General features: G+C 32.1%; 1 protein-coding gene across 9 annotated transcripts in view; it reads left to right on the top strand.

Moving 5' to 3' along the window:
- The window catches only part of LOC114340960 (serine-enriched protein), a 207,726-nt gene that overhangs the window by 69,068 nt on the left and 118,187 nt on the right, over positions 1-20,471 (top strand). For 6 of the 9 annotated variants that reach the window (XM_050645436.1, XM_050645437.1, XM_050645434.1 and 3 more), the window contains exons 3-4: positions 15,456-15,566; positions 18,621-18,656. In XM_050645436.1, coding sequence (XP_050501393.1) covers positions 15,456-15,566; positions 18,621-18,656 — 147 coding nt within the window. The remainder of the gene's footprint in view (positions 1-15,455; positions 15,567-18,620; positions 18,657-20,471) is intronic. The other 3 variants (XM_050645438.1, XM_050645440.1, XM_050645439.1) reach the window with 1 other exon arrangement.

Genomic DNA, 20,471 nt, shown 5'->3' with positions numbered 1-20,471 from the left:
AAAAATGTTTTACAATGAATTAATCAAATCATTGTTATATGTACCATAGTCAACGATGTAATAAATCTAATATAATATGTTATTATATTTAAATTGAATGAAGAGTTTCACTTAAAACAACTAACCAATAACCGGATTAGTACATTCAAGATATTTATTAACATTAACAGGAAAAAATAAATCAACAATAATATTCGTTGTGAATTTCGAACAGTAATAAAGTACTTCTAAGGCTACGGCTCCACGGGCGAGAAATTGACGCTAGCAGTAGCCGTAAAACGAACTTAAGGTTCCGCGGAACGGAATAGGAATAGCCGAACTGTACCGACTACAGGACTTGTGCGCAGTCGGTTCAGTTCGGCTATTCCTATTCCGTTCCGCGGAACCTTAAGTTCGTTTTACGGCTACTGCTAGCGTCAATTTCTCGCCCGTGGAGCCGTAGTAGTCCTAATTCTCGGTACCTAAGGGTTCCAATAATAAAAGATGAACTTTGGTTTATCATAGAAAGAACAGTTCAAATAAAAACCTTTCGATTTTTTATGATTTTCTTTTAAAAAGCCGCATATCTAGGCCATGGTCAATAACAACACATGGTGTCAGCCTGTCACTTCCCTCAAAAACATAATACAAAAGTATTTTTTTGAAAGGTTACGCTTGTTAAAGGTTTTTTCCATTTTAAATCTTAAATTTCATGTACTGTAACTACAGCCTACCCACTGATGATTATACTTTACATAAAAAAGAAAAGATTTAAAAATTATTGAGTAAATAATGGTAGGGGAGCCTAAGCTTGGATTTTTGCAGTTACTCGAGCGCGTCAGATTATCATATGGGGAGAAACCTGGTGCCTTGCGGATGTACCTCTACCATATATTGGCTCTTAACACAGGGGAGTTCGTTAAGGGGGGCCCGAAAACAAAATATATCCTTAAAAGTACTCGAAATTGTCAGATTAAGATAAAAAGTAAGTTAAGTATATGCAAAAGAGTGTATATTTAAAAAATATGACGATTTGAGCGGGGCGTAAGATGGGCGAGTTAAAAAGTTTCACAAAAGAAAAGCGAATATTTCGCGGAATGAACGTTAGATCGAAAAACTAAAAAATACGTGTTCAACATTTTTCAAAAATCTATCGAATGATACCAAACATCACCCCCACGGAGAGGGGTGGGGGGTAAATTTAAAATTTTAAATACAAATCCCGCGATATTTCGCAAAATAAACATTAGATGGTACAAAATATTAATTTAAAAAACCGAAGGGCGCCTATTTTTGCTAGTTTTGCGATAGTGCGCCTTATACCCTAGCGCCGGTACTGACTGATTATTGGATCTGAGATTTACTTACGCAGGGACCCAAAAACTTACAAGTTAAAACAAACAATAATACAGTAATGCTGTCCCGACTTAACGAACCCATAATAACGATTTTCAAATCTTGTCGATTCGTCATTTGTGGCAAGGTCGGTAAATGGGTAAATTTGGCACGTGTAAAATTTTTGTAACTACTATAGTGGCGCCCCTTAATTGCTGGCGCCTGTGTGCGTCGCACACATTGCACACGTGGACGGCGCGGTCTTGAAACTATTCTATTGCGTGTCTTCTTTGGAAATGCATGTATAGAAAGAAATGTGATCCTTGAAAAGCGTTTTGAGCTTTGAGAATATGCCAATTCGTGAGAATTTAAAAATATGGGATTAGATTTTTTAAATAAGGTCACATGTTAAATAGTAAGAATAATAAATTCTCTCTATCTCTCTCTCCCTAAAACGAATGTTTTTAAGTTCGAATTCGATCTCTAAAGAACTCTTTGATATTTCGAAAAATTCTTTATTATGACATAGAGTAGATAAAGTGTAATTTAGAAACACAGAGTCTATTTTATTACTTCAATTCAGGCCCGAGGCACTACGTAATTTTCGGGCCCCTAAATATAATTTAATAATTATAATAATAATAACTTTTTTAAATGTATTAATTATTTAATAGAAATATAGTTGCACCAGAGATTTAAATTTTTATTAACAATAAATAAAATGTTTGTTTAAACAATTAAACATTATTTAATTGTTTAAATATAAATTTTTAAACATTAGTAAAAATTTAATAGGTATAGGTATAGTGCATTATTGGTACATTATAGATAACAATAAAAAATTTGAATTAACTTACATAACTGAAATATAAAAGTGATGATAATAATATGCTAATAATAATAATATGCTAATAACCGGTAAAATAACGCAAAATATGGAAAACATAATACGTTGTGAATTAAAAAAAGATGAAAATGCAGCTCCCGGAACGAATCATGCCCGTTGACAAACGCTGTCTTCGGTCGTACACCCACCTAGACTTTAGCAGAGAGGATTTCTCTCACCTGCCATGGTTCGCTCCGGGAGCTGTAGTAGAGGTGGGAAATTATCAATAGAAACATATAAATCTACATTATTTTGGTAGTTTCCCACCTTTAAATGTATCGGAGGAGATTGGTAACTGCCACTGTGAAAGGCGAATTTTATTACTATTATAAAATTCTCATGTGACAGTTTGACTCCGATACGTCTAAAGGTGTGAAACTTTGAAAATAATGTCAATTTTTAGGTTTCTATTGATAATTTTGCACCTCTACTAGTTTCATTTCTTTTTATTGCACAACGTATTATGGTTTCCGTGTTTTCCGTTCTACGACTAAAATATAATTATAATAAACCAAATACTGTCTCTACAGAAAAGAACAAAAAATAAGTACTATAAATACTTAGTAAGAAAAACAAAATAGATATAGTCGGTTCGCTAAGACACAACTGGCTAGTGACTAATTTAATCTGTAATTTTTGTTGTTTTTGGACAATTTTCCCAAAATTGGCAAAATTACTAACTATTTAGTAATTATTTTTTTGCCAATTTTAGCAAATTGGTAAAATTACTTACTAAAATCACTAGCCAGTAGTTGTGTCTGAGTTTAGCGAACTGACTATTACAAATCCACAAAGAAAAAAGTTTTGCTGTAGCTGGCTGTATACCAGATATCACATAAAATTGGGTAAATTAAAATCCTTTATAAAGTTATTTAACTTATTAAAATTCCCTTAAAGAGCTACATTACAGATGCAGAACGTTTCGATCTATTATAGGTCATCATCAGTGCTGAACAGAATGTTCACATGCTAAGCCACCAATATTGAAAATATATGTGTAAAGACCCTTTAAAATGTTACAGTAATGGAAACAATGACATAGTTTGTTTAAAATAACATGGCTGTTTTAAATAATTCTAGATTTAGGACCGGGCACCATTGTACCCCTCACATGAGTTGGACACGTCCTTGGGTTCTGCTTCCTCACTTAACGGACGGTCGGTAACAAATGTGTTGTTTATTGTTATTGTTAGCAATTTTGTTTATTGTTATTGATGTCTACAAGACAATCTACCTACTTTTGTTGCAGTTTTATGATAAGAACGGTTTATGATTTATGAGTATAACTCTTATTGTTATCATTTTTAGAACAGAATAGAATAGAAATATGCTTTATTGTCATGAAAAATTGCACAATTTTATCAACAAAGCTTATAAAAAGTCAAGAAAACAAAACAATAACAATCCAATTTACTAAAATTACATAAATCGTCAATATATTTACAATAATTACAATAATAATGAACTTAAACAGAAATAATCAATTGCAAAATTTAAGTAAATTGCAAATGCATAGTCTACCTAGTAATTAATAAGTTTAAAAGTTAAGCTGCTGCATATGACACCCAAATATAGACAAAAAAATGATAATAAAAATACTACTTGTGCAAAGGGTACTGTAATTTCTTAGTTATTGATTAAGAAAATCTTCTACTGAATAATATGGTCTTTCAGATAGATAGGCTTTTGTCAGTTTACGGAATTTGGGGAAAGATGCTGCAGATTTAAGTTGTAGAGGGAGATGGTTGTAAAGTTTTTTTGCGGAATATAATATAGATTTCTTTACCAACTCAGAGGACGGGGTCGGCATATAGACTTCAAACGTAGAATTTCTCGTGAAGTAGTCATGATTAGGTCTTGGTGGAAAGGCATGTAGATATTTACGAATTAAGCAAACAGTTTCTAAAATATACAAAGATGGAAGGGTTAAAATTCCGTGATCTTTGAAGTAACTTCTGCAATGTGTTGTTCTTCTGAGGCCAAACAGATATCTAATTGCTCTTTTTTGTAATTTGAAAATAACATCGAATTGGGCAGCTGTACCAGAACCCCAAAAAGGAAGACCATAACGAAGATGTGACTCGAACAAAGAAAAATATGTTATTTTGGATGATGCTAAATTGAGTTCATTCGAAACAGATCGTATAGCATAGCAAGCTGAGGATAGTTTCTTCCTTAACAAATCGATATGGTGGGACCATTTAAGGTTGCTGTCTAAAAAAATACCAAGAAATTTTACAGAATCAACGGTACTGATCTGGCTGTTATTAAGAGGTAAGGGTTAAAGAGCTCCTTTATAAGACAATGCTACTGTTTTATCTACGTGAAACGAGAGTAAATTAGAGTCAGACCAGGTTTTTATTGTAAGTAGATCAGAAGTTATAGTAGCATGAAGAGTTGCAATATTTGAGTTGCTCCAAGTGATACTGGTATCATCAGCAAAAAGAAAGATTTTTCCATCGATTTTTAAATTAGTGATGTCATTAATAAAGATAAGGAAAAGTAGAGGACCCAATACTGAACCTTGAGGTACCCCACATACAATGTTTTTGAGACTAGAGTCTGTATAATTTGCTCTAACCAGTTGTTTCCTATCATCCAAGTAAGATTGGAACCAATCTAAAGAAATACCTCGAATTCCGTAGAAATTTAGTTTTTTTATTAAAATGTTATGATTTACACAATCAAAAGCTTTGGCGTAGTCACAAAAAACGGTGGCAGTGTGTTTTTATCATTGTTTTTATCAATGTTTTTATCATTTCTTGTTCGTAAAATGAAAGAATTTTGAAAATTTATTTTATTATTGTAATAAAAATGTTTGTCGATTTTTTCGGGCCCCATTAAAATGCGGGCCCGAGGCAGGTGCCTCACGGGCCTAGTGGTAAAATAGGCACTGTAGAGACACCTCGAATATTATGTCTCTGTCTGAAAATCTGTCTATTGACTTTCGGAAAGTTAATGACTAACAAATATGTATGTACATAATACTTTTCCAAACAGAGATACTTTTAGAAAATAAATATGAGTAAGAGTATCTAGTGTGAAGTCGTAACTGAGCTATTACCAATTGATTGTTTACCTGGTCACATTTGTTTCGAGTTAAAGATCCACAAGCTGTAACGTTATTTTTAATTTTCTTCAATAATATTTGAGAAGATTTTTACTCACTCAGCTTTTGTATCTCGTCACATACACGCACACACTAGTCAGCTCCTTCATTACCTTCGATACTCATGTGGGATAAGGGATCCATATAAACCTGATTCGTCTTGATTTTTTTGTATATTAAGAACGAGATCCGAAGTGGAAATCAAAATGTCAAAATAAACTGTTATTCCGAATAGAAACAGTACATTGCATTAACTCGTTCAGTGCTGACGCCGACAGTGTGTCGGCACGAAGGTTTCATCAAGGGTACCAACGACGCACGAGTCTCGGTGGTGGTATTTCGTTACTAAATGAACCATTTAAGTACGTGGTAGACCATACCAACACAAAAGACCCAGAGGCAGACCTCCTATGAGATGGACAGATGATCTGAAACGGACTGCCGGGAAAAATTGGCTACAAGTAGCGTACAACAAAAAACAACGGAAAGGAAGACTTGAAGAGGCTTATGTTCAGATGTGGACTTGAATGGCTAGACGAGGAAGAAGAAGAAGAAGTACGTGGTACCAGCCATGTGATGTTTGTTCAGGATGGGCACCGAACGTGTTAAGGTGCTACAAAAGAGCAGCTTCAAAATCATAATTTATGATCCCGTATTGCGCCTCCCATAGGAGACGTGGGGAAGGCTTGATAAAGAGTCATAAAATTTATACCCTCACATCTAATTTTTGCAGAAATTTTTTGAATAAAATATTTACAATCAACTGGTAATATTGGTAGACAAATTTTTAAGGGCAGGGGAGAAGGGGGCTAGTTGTAACAATGTTCATAAAATCAAATATATCTTGACAGCGATTTTCCCAATTATCAATAATTAAACGCTAAACGCTAGTTTGACTCTTTTTGAATAAAATTGAACTGAAGAAAAGTTAAAAAGACTAGTTAATCAACTAAAATGCTAGTTAATCAACTAGCATTTTACCAAAAAAAAGCATTGTTACAACTTACCCCGCGCTTGGAGCTAGTTGTAACACCTATTGGGGCAGGTTGTAACAGTACGAAAATTCGAATTTTTTGATATATTTCTAAGAAAATACCAATGTTAGTCCTGTTGAAAGATGTTGCTCGACTTAATAACGTGGCTTCGGGTGTTCTTAAATATAAATGTAAATTTCTACGCATAAAATTTTGCATCCAATCTGGACCAACTGTATAATTTTGATACCAAGAAGAAGGAAGTTGCTTAGCACTGAGTTTCACGGCACATTGGTAAGCCAGTTTTCGCATCTTCATGGGACATGGGAATTATAGTCCAAAATATATGTCGGCGCACTTCGGACTATACTTTCTTCTTCGGCTGTAAAAACTATCCCTGGTTTCGTATAGCCCACTTGTAGACTCGCATTGATTTTCATTTTTTTTGTATATATACAGGGTGTAACAAAAATACAGGTCATAAATTTAATCACATATTCTGGGACCAAAAATAATTCAATTGAACCTAACTTACCTTAGTACAAATATGCACATAAAAAAAGTTACAGCCCTATTACGTTACAAAATGAAAATGGATTTTTTCGAATGTATCGAAAACTATTGGAGATTTTTTAATGAAAATGGACATGTGGCATTCTTATGGCAGTAGCATCTTAAGAAAAAATTATAGTGAAATTTGGAGACCCCATAAAAATTTTATGGGGGTTTTGTTCTTTTAAACCCCCCCAAACTTTTGTGTACGTTCCAATTAAATTATTATTGTAGTACCATTAGTTAAACACAATGTTTGTAAAACTTTTCTGCCTCTTAGTACTTTTTCGAAAAGTCAGTTTTTATCGAGATATTTCGAATATTTGTCAAATCCACCATATATTTGTATATGGTAAGTACCCCAGTTAATAGGGAAAAAAACATGAAAAAATGTTAAGCAGAGTTTTGAAGGTGCTAAACGGTAGATAAGAGATAAATGGTGATAATTCCGTGAAGACGTACAGCTAATTTTTCTTCTTCTTTTTTTTAAACAGGTACAAAGAATGACAAACTCAGTTTTTTGACTATAAAACGTTTCTTGTAAATTTTAGAGAAAAATGTTTTAAATAAGTGTTGTAGATCTTAAAAAGTTCTTGAATTTGATAGTACTCATATTAATATACATAAACAATTGACCTAGATAATTGCAAACAACTCTCATTTTTGCACTAATTTTTAAATATTAATAACTTTACTGTTTACATAATGATATATAATTTAACTACTTTAAATTATGCCATTTAATGGTTTCTTTAAGTGCACTAAATTTCAACCAGATTGACCAAATAGTTTATAAGTTATTCAATTTGTTTATCCCAGAGAGCAATTGTTTATACAACTGTTCTTGCCCTAACAGTGAATCTAGAGATATTTAGCAAATCGCAATCAATTATCCGAGAGTCTACTTTTAAGATGCATTAAGAAAAAATTAACATTTTATTAAAATTGTTATTAAAAAACTCGTTTGAAAAAGATCCTACTTTCTAGGTTATAAACAATTTGAATAACTTTGACAGTTTTTATGTCACACGCTTGCATGTAGGCTCACTGAAAAGCTGGTGAAAAAATACATATTAAAAAAGAAAAAATAATTTTATATGACAAATAGGAATCAAGTTAGTATTTTTTTTATAAATCAAATTTTGCATTGTTTATAAACATCTATATTTTACGATCCAGTTTATAGATTGCATATGCAGTGAAATAATAAAAACTTATGACCTGTTAAACTGATGGTACTCGTGAAACACCACCAACGAAAGTGAAGGTGGGAATTGTTCAAGCTTCGCTTCCTTTTTTGGGAAAAAACTGCAATATATTATCACCTTCCATAGCATGCACAACCTTCTTTTTTAACTGGAGTAGCTCAAGAAAATACTAAAAATTGTGTAAATTTCACCTTGCACAATTGGAAAATCCCGTGAAAATCAATTAATTGAATTTTATTATAAAAGTTATTGAACTCTACAAGTATTCCTTAAAAATTATTTAAATTATTAATTAAAGTATATTTTTTATATAAATATAAAATAATTATAAATTAGTACAATACATTATTTTTTTTATTTGAAATAATTAAAAAGTAATTAAAAGTCCTTAATAGTTTTTAAAAAACTAATTTTTGTTTTATTTTGTTTTTGAATTGTTATGAAATGTTATTTAATTTAATGAAGCTCTTAATATTTGTTTAGATTGGCATCTAATAAGTATAAATATGTAATATGTTTGCACTATTATTTAATGATGTATGTTAAGTTCAATAATTAGAATAAAATTCGTATATTTGTTTTGATAGTAATATATATATTTTAATAAATTTATATAATTAATTATAAAAATAAAAAAGTAAAACATTGTTTATGAATTTTAATTTGATTATTCTAGTGAACGTCTATAACTTCTAAATCGCTTCTCGGCAAGATACAGTTTATCCTCTACAAAGTCTGACTCGACATCGTCAAGAACCACTGCAGCGCGATTACAACATTTTTTCTCCTCTTCTTCCACTGCACAGTTTGTAAAAAGATCCGTACAGTTTATACCATATTTTTTACAGCCATATCTTGTACTTTTGCAACCCGTTGAACATTTACATGTAATTTGTTTTAATATCTCTTTAGGTATCAAACAATCTAATGTGTAAATAGGTTCAAAACCCGTATCAGTTTTTTTCCATCCATACTGGGTAGCATCCAGTTTTTTACCTAACCAGTGTTAAACGCGAAGTACATGCTGATAACCTGCACCTTCTGTTGGGGGCAAATTTTCCAATTTAAAAGATTTTTTCCCTGTATTTCTTATAAATTGTAAAAAACGTAACTAATTTAATGCCAATATGTTATTATTTTTTTTATATGTAACATCAATTGCAGCAGAATACAAAGCAACAATGATATCACATCCGTTTTTCATGATGTCCTCCTTGTTAGCATTCTCGTCATAAAAAATATTTATCAGATCTACAATTTCTGACGATGCAGTTAATAATTTGAATTTTCCTTGATTAAAAAAGAGGAAGTTGTATCACACTCAGTAAAAATATATAAGAACCCAACGTATTTTCTTAGATGAGAATGTTTAAAACTATTACAACTATAATAGATAGATTTTCCTTTTGCGCCTTTTTTTTTCAAAATATATGTTATTGTCCGGAGCAGAGAGTTGCGTCAATATTATGAGTATATCAGTATCATTACCAATTATTACAATGGTCTTGTTAGTTTCATATGTATGTTCGTGAAGAGCTGTCTGCACTATTAATACGTCTGCATCTTCATCTACTACTTTAGTTCGGTACCCAGATTTGTTGAGCTCTGCACATAAAAGTTGAATCAATTGCTTTTTATTTTTACTAACTGCTAAAAATATTTTTTGTTTTATGGATAAGATCGTGTTTTCAACCAATTTATTTTCTGGGCCTGAGCTAATTATTATTGTATATTTATAAAAATAATATTTTTTAATTAGTACGAGAAATAATTCTTACGAGAAATTATTGTAAAATTAAAGCAAGTAATAGCAATTAAACTGCAAATTTTTTCAACATGTTTCAAATTGGGATTCCATTCTAAAAAATAAAACGAAGCTATTCTCACCTTCACATTTGTTGGCGGTGTTTCACGAGTACCATCAGTTTAATGAGTCATGACTTTTTATTTTTTTTACTGCATATGCAATCTATAAACTGGATCGTAAAATATAGACCTTCTTAAACAACTTATTCAATTTTCAGCTCTTAATGTTTATAAAAAATGGAAATATGATTTATTGAAAAAAAAATTCTAACTCGATTTCTATTAGTCATATAAAATCCACTTTATTATTTTAATGTGTATATTTTCACCAGCTTTTCAGTGAGCCTACATACGAGCGTGTAACGTAAAAATTGTCAAAGTTATTCTAATTGTTTATAACCTAAAAAGTAGGGTCTTTTTCAGGCGGTTTTTTTAACAACAATTTTGATAAAATCTTAAAACATTTTCAATACATCTTAAAACTAAAGTCTCAAATAATCGATTGCGATTTGTAAAATATCTCTAGAGTCACTGTTAGGGCAAGAACAGTTGTTTAAACAATTGCTGTCTGGGATAAACAAATTGAATAACTTATAAACTATTTGGTCGATCTGGTTGAAATTTAGCTCACTAAAATAACCCATTAATTGGCATAATTTAAAGTAGTTAAATTAAATATCGTTGTGCAAAAAATACAGTTATTAATATTTAAAAATTAGTGCAAAAATGAGAGTTTTTTACAATTATCTCGGTCAATTGTTTATATATTGCAATATGTGTCACACCAAATTGAAGAACTTTTTAAGGTCTACAATATTTATTTGAAACATTTTTCTCTAAAATGGATAAGAAACGTTTTATAGTAAAAAAACTTAGTTTTTCATTCTTTATAACTGTTTTAAAAAAAGAAGAAGAAAAATTAGCTGTACGTCTTCACGGAATTATCATCATTTATACCTCATCTATCGCTTAAAACCTTCAAAACCCTGCTTAACATTTTTACGTGAAATCGATGATTTTTTTCCCTATTAACTGGTGTAAAGTACGATTATGGAGACTTGGTAATAATATGCACATTTATTTATGATTTACATTTTTAGGGATATTTTGAACCATATTAAAAAAGAAGTCACATCTCGATAAAAGGTGCCTTTTCGAAAAAATACAAAGAGGCAAAAAAGTTTTAAAAACACTGTGTTTAACTAATGGTACCGCAGTAATATTTTAATTGGAACGTACACAAACATTTGGGGGGTTTAAAAGAACAAAACCCCCATAAAATTTTTATGTAAACATATTGAAAAATAAGCCTCAACTCGATAAAAACTGCCTTATCGAAAAAATACTAAGAGACAAAAAAGTTTTAATAATATTAAGTTTAACTAATATTACCACAATATTAATTTAATTCAGACGTACACAAAAGTTTGGGGGGGTTTAAGGGAACATAATCCCCATAAAATTTTTATGGGGTGCACAAATTTCACTATAATTTTTCTTTAAGATGTTCCTGCCATAAGAATGCCGCATGTCCGTTTTCAATAAAAAATCTCCAATAGTTTTCGATATATTCAAAAAAATCGATTTTCATTTTGTAACTTCAAAGGGCTGTAACTTTTCTATGTGCATATTTGTACTAAGGTAAGTTAGGTTCATTCGAACTATTTTTGTTCCCAGAATATGTGATTTAATTTATGACCTGTATTTTTGTTACACCCTGTATATCGGTATAGAGATACATGACACAATCCGAAAGATTTACTTGCTTGCCTTATTCTATATTGATTATCTAAAAGTTCCGCTGAAGCTAACTCGTAGACTTCACTTCCTGGCTTTGAGTTGCCCTTTCTGATTTTCTTTTATATTGTCTCATTCTGGAAGAAAAAACGTAAATAATACGTTTTTATATTGTAGATCATAAATTTAGTAATATTCAGCGCAATTTCTAACATGTTACAACAAGCCTCAACATTTTGTTACAACAAATCCCTTAGCACACTTTTGTATATTTATTAAAATAACTGTAAAAATAACTTCCTAATCCTAAAATCCTTAAGCAACATCAAAGTAAATTTAGAAAAGAAATGAACACCGAAAGTTTCATTTTTCATTTCCGTTTAAAACAATAGCGATAACCAAAATTTTATGAGTGTCGAATTTTATATTACCTCATCCAAGTGAAGCACGTGCACAAAACTATTTGCAACCATCGGTGGATGACTGGCTACACGGTGTCATTTGCAAGGCGATAAGAGAATAAGATTGAGCCAGCTAAATTAGTAAAAAACGGTCAAATAACCTATGAAAAAGCCGTGTTACTACTTACCCCTGTTACAATAAGCCCCTTATTCTCCTACTCCAATTGTCGGACGCACCAAAATTTAGAAACCTCTATATTTACGAAACGCCCCCTTCCCCAAAAATTTTCCGAAATAGGAAAGTTGTCCGACTTCACATGACTAACTGAACAAGAATAGAAAAACCGCTAAACGCCGTAAAAATGAGTGGCGCATACAATATTCCAGCTACAAAAAAGCTGATATGAATATTACGTATCGCGAAAATGTATTTTCATTTTGATGAAAAACAAAATTCTAGTTTTATTTTAAAAGATTTTTCCATAATATTTGCTCAATTTGAAGTAAAAAATGCCACAAAAGAGTAACTTTGATACAGCTTGAATTTTGAAACTCTTTTGTGGTGCGTTTACTTCAAATTGAACAAATATTATGAAAAAATCTTTTAAAATAAAACTAGAATTTTGTTTTGCATCAAAATGAAAATACATTTTCGCGCCACATAATATTCATATCAGCTTTTTTGTAGCTAGAATATTGTATGCACCACTAAATTTTACGGCGTTTAGCGGTTTTTCTATTCTTGCATCAGGAGTTTTTCAAAGTTATTTATAAATTAAATACATGAAGTTGAATGAAATGTTTCTCGATTACACGTTAAGCTTTATAAGGTCGCCTTTGTCGCATTGTCTCCCAAATGATCTAGTGTCCATTGAATGTACACTAGATTTTTTTCTATTCGAAATATATTGAAAAACAAATATTGGGATGGCCGGTAAATGAACTCGGATTGCCCGTTGTCAGATCAAATTTAGCGTCGTACCACTACAACTACATAAACCATTTCGGGAATAATCGTTAATTGGATTATACTTTTGTATCTTAATAACTTCTAAACGGCTTAACCGATTTTAATCACTAAACATGAGTTTGAAACGTATTGACAAGTAGTATCTGATGCATCTAAGGTCAAGTATGATAACTGAAGCTATTACAGGAATTATTGAGCTTAAAAAACCGTTTTTCCCATAGGAAATAGATTTGATCATACTTATCAAGCCGATAACTTAAAAATTAGAAATTTCCTGGTTATGAGGTATACACCGTTAGATTCGTCTAAAGTCCTCCTACAAACGCTCAGTTATTGGCCCAATTCGTAGGTTGAAATTTTGAGTAAGTGTCGAAAAACCAAAATTTTCAAAGTTTAGTTTTTCAGTTTTTCGGCTATACTGAGCCGTGTCTTATCCTGACGGCTTAGACACCATTTGAAAACCTAACTCAACACTATTGATTTGGTGTATCTGCGATTCTCCTGTCGGTTCTTGAACCGAAGATATATACCCCCAAAAAATATGCCGTTTTGTACCTACCAAGTTCTATAGCTGGCTTATGGGTGGTCAAAAGTCACAAACTACACCGGGTCTGAATCGGCACTGACCCCCTCTTGAAACATAGAAAAAAAATTCAGATCGGTTTAACTTTTCCACAAACATACATACATACATACATACATACATACATACATACATACATACAGCAGGAAAAATGAAAGAATACCCATGAACGAACATATAAAACACGCTGTATTTTCCTGTCACCGTGTCAGACAAAAAATTGGCCAGAGCAAGTACATGTAATAATTATTGTTACATCTACTTGCACTGGACAATTTTCTTTGTGACACGGTGACAGGAAAATACAGCGTGTTTTATATGTTCGTTCATGGGTATTCTTTCCTTTTTCCGACTGTACATACATACATACATACATACATACATACATACATACATACATACATACATACATACATACATACATACATACATACATACATACATACATACATATATACATACATATCCACAAACATTTCCCTTTTTTAAATAGAAATTGAGTCATATTTCTGAGCTCGGTATTTTTTGAATAGTATAACCGATTTTCAATATTAGACATGATTTGGAAAGGAATGATCAGTACTATTAGAAGCCGTAAAGGACTGACTTAAATTTTCGAAGTTTTTGGGAGTTTTGGGGACGGCAACGAAAAACAGACATTAATTAGGAAGGGCCGTAAAATCCACACCCTTGGACCAAAATGGATGGTTGATACATGAATGGGTGAGTCTTTTCCTGAACTTTAAGATGGGTGGTGGCCCAATTTTAAATTCACTCAGATTTAGAAAATCGAAAATTTGTGTCGCGTGTAGTGGGATTGTGCGCCACTGGCGAGAACTGCCGTTCTCTGGTAATAAAAGAAGTCTTATGGGGGCGATAATAATTTTTTTCGTGTGGGCCCAAGACCTAATGAATATAAATTGCTAATTTTAAAACATGTAGTTCGATTTTTTTCGCATTTAAATTTTTATATTATATTTAACTTCTACAGTGCGTCCATAAAGTAACGCATAAATTCGTTATTACGTAAATTGGTTACTTTAAGGAAAATTCCCGAAACAGGTCGATTTTTATTTTTAAATTAAGGTTTTTTGGCTTATATATCATACTAGTGACGTCATCCATCTGGGCGTGATGACGTAATCGATGATTTTTTTATATGAGAATAGGGATCATATGATAGCTCATTTGAAAGGGCATTCAATTCTCTATCTAATAATATAAACATTAACATAATTATAATAAGTGAGACATAAAGAAGAATATAATGTAATTATTTAATTCGAAATACATTTTACTATTGTCAGTAAACAGAAAAAAAATTTTTTTGACAAATAAACATTGATTTTCGCATAAACGAAATGTTCAAACTGCCAAGAGACAGGTGGATGGCAGCTTTAACATTGAATTTAAGCAAAAAACAATATTTATTTCTCAAATAAACATTTTGTTCCTGTGTTCTGACAACAATAAAACGTATTTTGAATTAAATAAATTACGTACATTCTTCTTTTTGTCTCAATTATTTTAATTAAAAAAATGTTTTTATGAACACCTTGTATAAATAATTAGGCTAATGTTTATATTAGTCAATAGAGAATTGAATACCCTTTCAAATGAGCTATCACATGACCCCTATTCTCATTTTAAAAAATCATCGATTACGTCATTGCGACCAGATGGATGACGTCACTAGTATGATATATATGCCAAAAAATCTAAATCTAAAAATAAAAATCGACCCGTTTCAGGATTTTTCATTAATGTCGCTGGTTTACGACGTAATGAATTTATGCGTTACTTTATGGACGCACTGTATATTATAAATATCGTTTATAGCTTTTTCTTTCCTCCTACATGTTTCCTTGTTTTTCATTTTTTTAAGTAGGTGATTTTTAATGAATCCTTTCTTTAGGCCCCTAGTCCACAACGTAAGAAGGATCCTCCACCAAGAGAAAACAAACTCCGCCTATTTTTGAAGAGATCTTCTGAACCTCTGCTCAATCTACAAAATGCTACACAACAAGTAAGTACTGTTAAGTTTTTAATATTACATTTTTTGCAACCAAGAATAATCATAGTAACTGTTTTAAACATTTCTTCGGGACATTTACATATAATATTCAACTATTAAAGAAGAAACCTGTTATGGTGGAGGAAAAAAATCAGAATACATACCTAAAAAGTGTATCGAACAGACACTAGATAGAGACAGCATATGAGATTAAAAAGAAAGCCAACTAGAAGGTGAAATAATAAAAACCTGGAAGGATTTGATCAAGAATAATCGAAAAGAAATACTAGAGAAAGATGTTAGTAAAAGTTTTTTTATTTTTATACCAACAAGCTATACCAACAAGATCAGTGACCAGTTCTCTGGTAACCTGAATTGTTAGAGTTGTCATTTTAAGAACTATAGTTTCATTCAGTAATGTTTCAATAGGTAATAGAATCCAGTAATATTTACACTTTACACATATGTATTAAGCTCGCACAATGCTTTGCATTTATTTTTACCTTACTAACTCGAAGGGTTTTGTCTTCTTGAGCCTTTTTTCTATATATTTATCGTCGAGAAGTTGAATGGCTTCGATATTCACATGTTAAAGTAGACCTTGGTCATGTCTGCTGGCACATTTGGCTTTTACTTGTTCCACTGTCTCTATCTTTAGATCTCTGTGGATCCAGACATTTTTTGTGTACTACTGAGCATCAGTATGCGATGGAAAGAGCAATGCTTGGCATATCACTTAAGGACAGGAAAACAAACACATGGATAAGACAGAAAACCAAAGTCACCGATGTGGTTCAAAAATCACTAAAATTGAAATGGGAATACGCTGGACATGTAGCTAGGAGCGATCTTAACAAATGGCACAGAACAATTCTAACCTGGAGACCATACGAACACAAAAGACCCAGAGGCAGACCTGCTATGAGATGGACAGATGATCTGAAACGAACTGCGGGGAAAAATTGGCTACAAGTAGCGTACAACAAAAAACAATGGAAAGGAAGACTTGAAGAGGCTTATGTTCAGATGTGGACGTGAATGGCTAGACGAAGAAGAAGAAGAAGAGCATCAGCGCTGCTCCTTATTATCCTATTCTGGAACCTCTGTATTACTGCAATGTTGCTTTTACTGGCAAATCCTCAAATCTGTGTGCCTTAGGTCCAAACTGGCCTTTGTGTTTGTTTGTAAATCAAGAGTTGGTTATAAATAGATAGTTTAAAATTTAAAATAAAATTAGTGGGAAAATCCCAATAGTTGGCTGTATACCATAGTTTAAAAAACTCATACAGAAGTAAAAACTTCAAATTGTATTCTAGTATAAAATCGTTTATTAAAAACTATCTAAAAAGTTATTCAAGTGGATTGCAAAACGTTTTCGTTCTAATTCAGAACATCTTCAGTGCCTAGAATGAAGTATTTCATCTAACGTGGAAATACTTCATTCTAGGCACTGAAGATGTTCTGAATTAGAACTAAAACGTTTTGCAATCCATTTGGATGACTTTTTAGATAGTTTTTAATAAACAATATTTATACCAGAATACAATTTGAAGATTTTACTTCTGTATGAGTTTAAAATTTCTTTCAAGCATCTAGTTAATACTCCTAAATTTTTTGTTCAGTTCTTTCTCTTGTGCAAATGTAACCCCATATACAGGATGTCCAGAAATTCTCATCAGAAACGAAAACCAGAGATTCGTCAAATAATTTTAAGACAATCTAACCCAAATTCACCTAGTCCGAAAATGATTTCTAAGGGAGCTAGAGCCCTTTGAAGATGGCACCTCTTAATTAGTTTTCTTTAAATGCCCCCAGAAAGCTTCTATTTAGAAAAACGAAAACGGGTACGCCTATTTATCTTCCAGAGGTATCTTCTGAATATCAGCGAAAGTGCCATATCATATATTCTTTTTTAAGTTTAAATATATCGAATATTGCTCCTTAAAGTACCTATATAGTTATTTAGGTATTCGTTTATTTCCAGATCACTTTCTCCAGGCCAATATTTTATCATCATTCATGTATTTAAAACAAGATATTTTACAGTGGAGGCTATGAGATCACAAAAAGAAATACATAACTTAGTCAAATGATATGTTATGTACTACTAAGGACATGGGAAAATATCAGAAATGATGCGTGGTCTCTATACAAAGATTAATTTTTCAGAATAGGTTGGATTGGTATTCGACTGTACTTCATTATAGAAATTTCTAAATATTTTTGAACAATTTCTAACAATACAAAAGCAGCTGAAGGAATACTATTACAATGAATTATCCTCGTTGAATAAACGAAACACTAAATCCTGATGAAGAAATTAAAACTCGTATATAAATTGCAAGAGGAGCATTTTATAAAACTTAGATCTATACTGTGAAATTCTAAGCTGAACTTACAACTAAGAATCAAGTTTCTAAAATGTTATGTGTATTCTGTATTACTACTTGTATATGAAACCTAGATCATGAAGGTGTGCCTTCGAGATGTGGTCATATCGTAGAATGTTTAAAATCTCACGGGTTCAGCCCAATTCAAACATAGAACTCTTAAACAGAATTGGTCAAGGCGAACGTGACTTGACGAAGATGATAAAAAAGAGAAAACTTGAATATCTGAGCATATAATGAGAGGTAGCAGCTACTGGATACTGCAGTTAATACTCAACGAAAAGATCGAGGGGAAAATAGGAATTGGCAGAAAGAAATATTAATGGCTCCGAAATCTTCGTCAATGGACTGGCCTTATCAGCAGATGAATAATTGTTACATGCCACTCAAGATCGAGTTCAGTATCGGCAAACTGTTATGGAACCTACCTACGCCTAAAATTTGGACACGGTGCTCAAAGAAGAAGAATTATCGTTAACCGTATGTTTTCACCATTTTGAATGCATTATTAATTTACGTATATTATTCACATAATGTACATTTTATTCATTTATAACAGATATAAACTACACATTTTAAATTTTCTAATATTTGGTTGCAAAAAATATGTACAGATTTAATATAGCCTATAGAGAGATGAGCATAGAATATGACTACATGTATGTTATATAACTAGAGAGGCTTCACCCAGCAGCTGGCTCCTATCCAAGAGGTAAACACCAACAAAATATCCTCTCCAACGTTTTCCAGTATCTTGCCTGCAGTAGAGCTTTTCTTAATTTCAGTTTTATATAACAAGTTTGCATTTTTGGTAGTAGTAAACATTATTAAAAATAATAAATTATAAATATAAACAGTATTAACAATCTTCTTCTCCTTCTTTTTCCTCAGCTTTTCCCTTTTCGGGGATCGCTGGTCCTTCGTCACTCATTTCTGTCCATAGTGTCTTCTTCGCCTAAACGTTTTTCTCTTAAATCCCCTGCCACATAATTCTTTCATCTTCTCGGGTTTTCTCTACCTCTCCTTCCATCAACTTCTAACAGCTCTATCCTTCTTTCCTACATAGTTTTCATTTCTACGTCGGACGCGACCAAGGCCCGAGTTTGGAATTAAAACCCTTATCCGGGCAAGGTGGGTCCAACGGGCCCGAGACGCCAATTCTTTTATCATAAACTGATAAAAACATTTTTATTCAATTTTATGCATCACTGAATTTGTTTAGAAGTATGTTTCCTTCAACATAGTCATGAGCTATTCAAAATATTCATTATCATTTTTGAACTTATTACGTCAAAAGAATTTTGTCACGTAAAGGGGCAACACTGGCCCGTCGGACCCTATTTGTATTTATACCTAAAGCCTAAATCTTTGTTACAGAAGTTAATCTGGCAGTCAGGTAATGTTTTTGTGTCCAAAATCCAATAATCAAGTCTAAACGTTGTAACAAATAATATAAACATCTCTTTGGTGTAAACATCAAAGAGATGCTTACAATAGGTGTTATATCTATTCTAAATGAATTTTAAAACTTTTAATAATTATTGTTGGTGTGCAATAATATTTTTAGGTAGGTACCTATACATATTTTGAAATAAATAATGCATCTGCTATCAGTCGTTCGATATCGATGTTAGTGTCGACAACTAAGCTCTTAAAATTATATTGAATTACAATGAAAGTAAATAGTGCGAATAAAAGGTCCTGAAAACCATTATCAGCTACAGAACTGCAAGATATTGCAAATAATTTATGGGATTCCGATGATGAAGAATCTCCTGAAGTAGGTGGCATTGAACGGAACTCTGAAATTGAAGATCATCTTTCAGAAGCAAGTGAAGAGGATGATAGGCAAGTAGTATTGAGTGATAATAAAGAAGAATGTGTAGCTACAAGTTCTTAGATTTCAGAGTGTGTAATTTTTGAAACTAAGGATGAAATTAACCGGAAGACTTAACCACAACCGACAGGAGGTATGCGATCCTGCGACATAATAAAAAGCAAAGTCCACAAAGTAATGTTATCCCCTGGTCAAAGTGTAGATGATCCTGTTGATTCCTTTTGTTTGTTTGTGGACGAAAAAATTGTGAACGAAATAGTGAAGTGTACAAATAAAGAAGCCGAAAAAGTCCTGGGGATAGATAACTGGAAATATTGCGACTCTACAGAGTTATATGCCTTTATTGGACTACTAGTAACTGCAGGGCACCTGAGAGTGCCAACATCTATAATGAAGATATACTTTGAAGTAAGTTTTATGGACCTAGTATATTTAAAGCTACCATAGGGTTAAAACGATTCAAAAATGTGCTAAGATTTGTTTGATTTGACGATAAGGACACGAGGACTGAACGAAGAAGGAACGACAAATTAGCAGCAATACGCGATGTGTGTAATCAAGAAACTTTCAGGAATACTATTTACCAGGAAAAAACATAACGGTAGATGAGCAACTTGTTCCGTACAAAAATTTTTTCTACAGAAGTTTTCTTGCATTTCATTATTTTGTACAAATCCTTAAGTTAGATCG

This window comes from Diabrotica virgifera, chromosome 3 (assembly GCF_917563875.1).
Source record: "Diabrotica virgifera virgifera chromosome 3, PGI_DIABVI_V3a".
In the NCBI taxonomy this organism is placed as follows: domain Eukaryota; kingdom Metazoa; phylum Arthropoda; class Insecta; order Coleoptera; family Chrysomelidae; genus Diabrotica; species Diabrotica virgifera.
The sequence above is the reverse complement of the archived record's forward strand: the minus strand, read 5'-3'. Positions and strand labels throughout refer to the sequence as shown.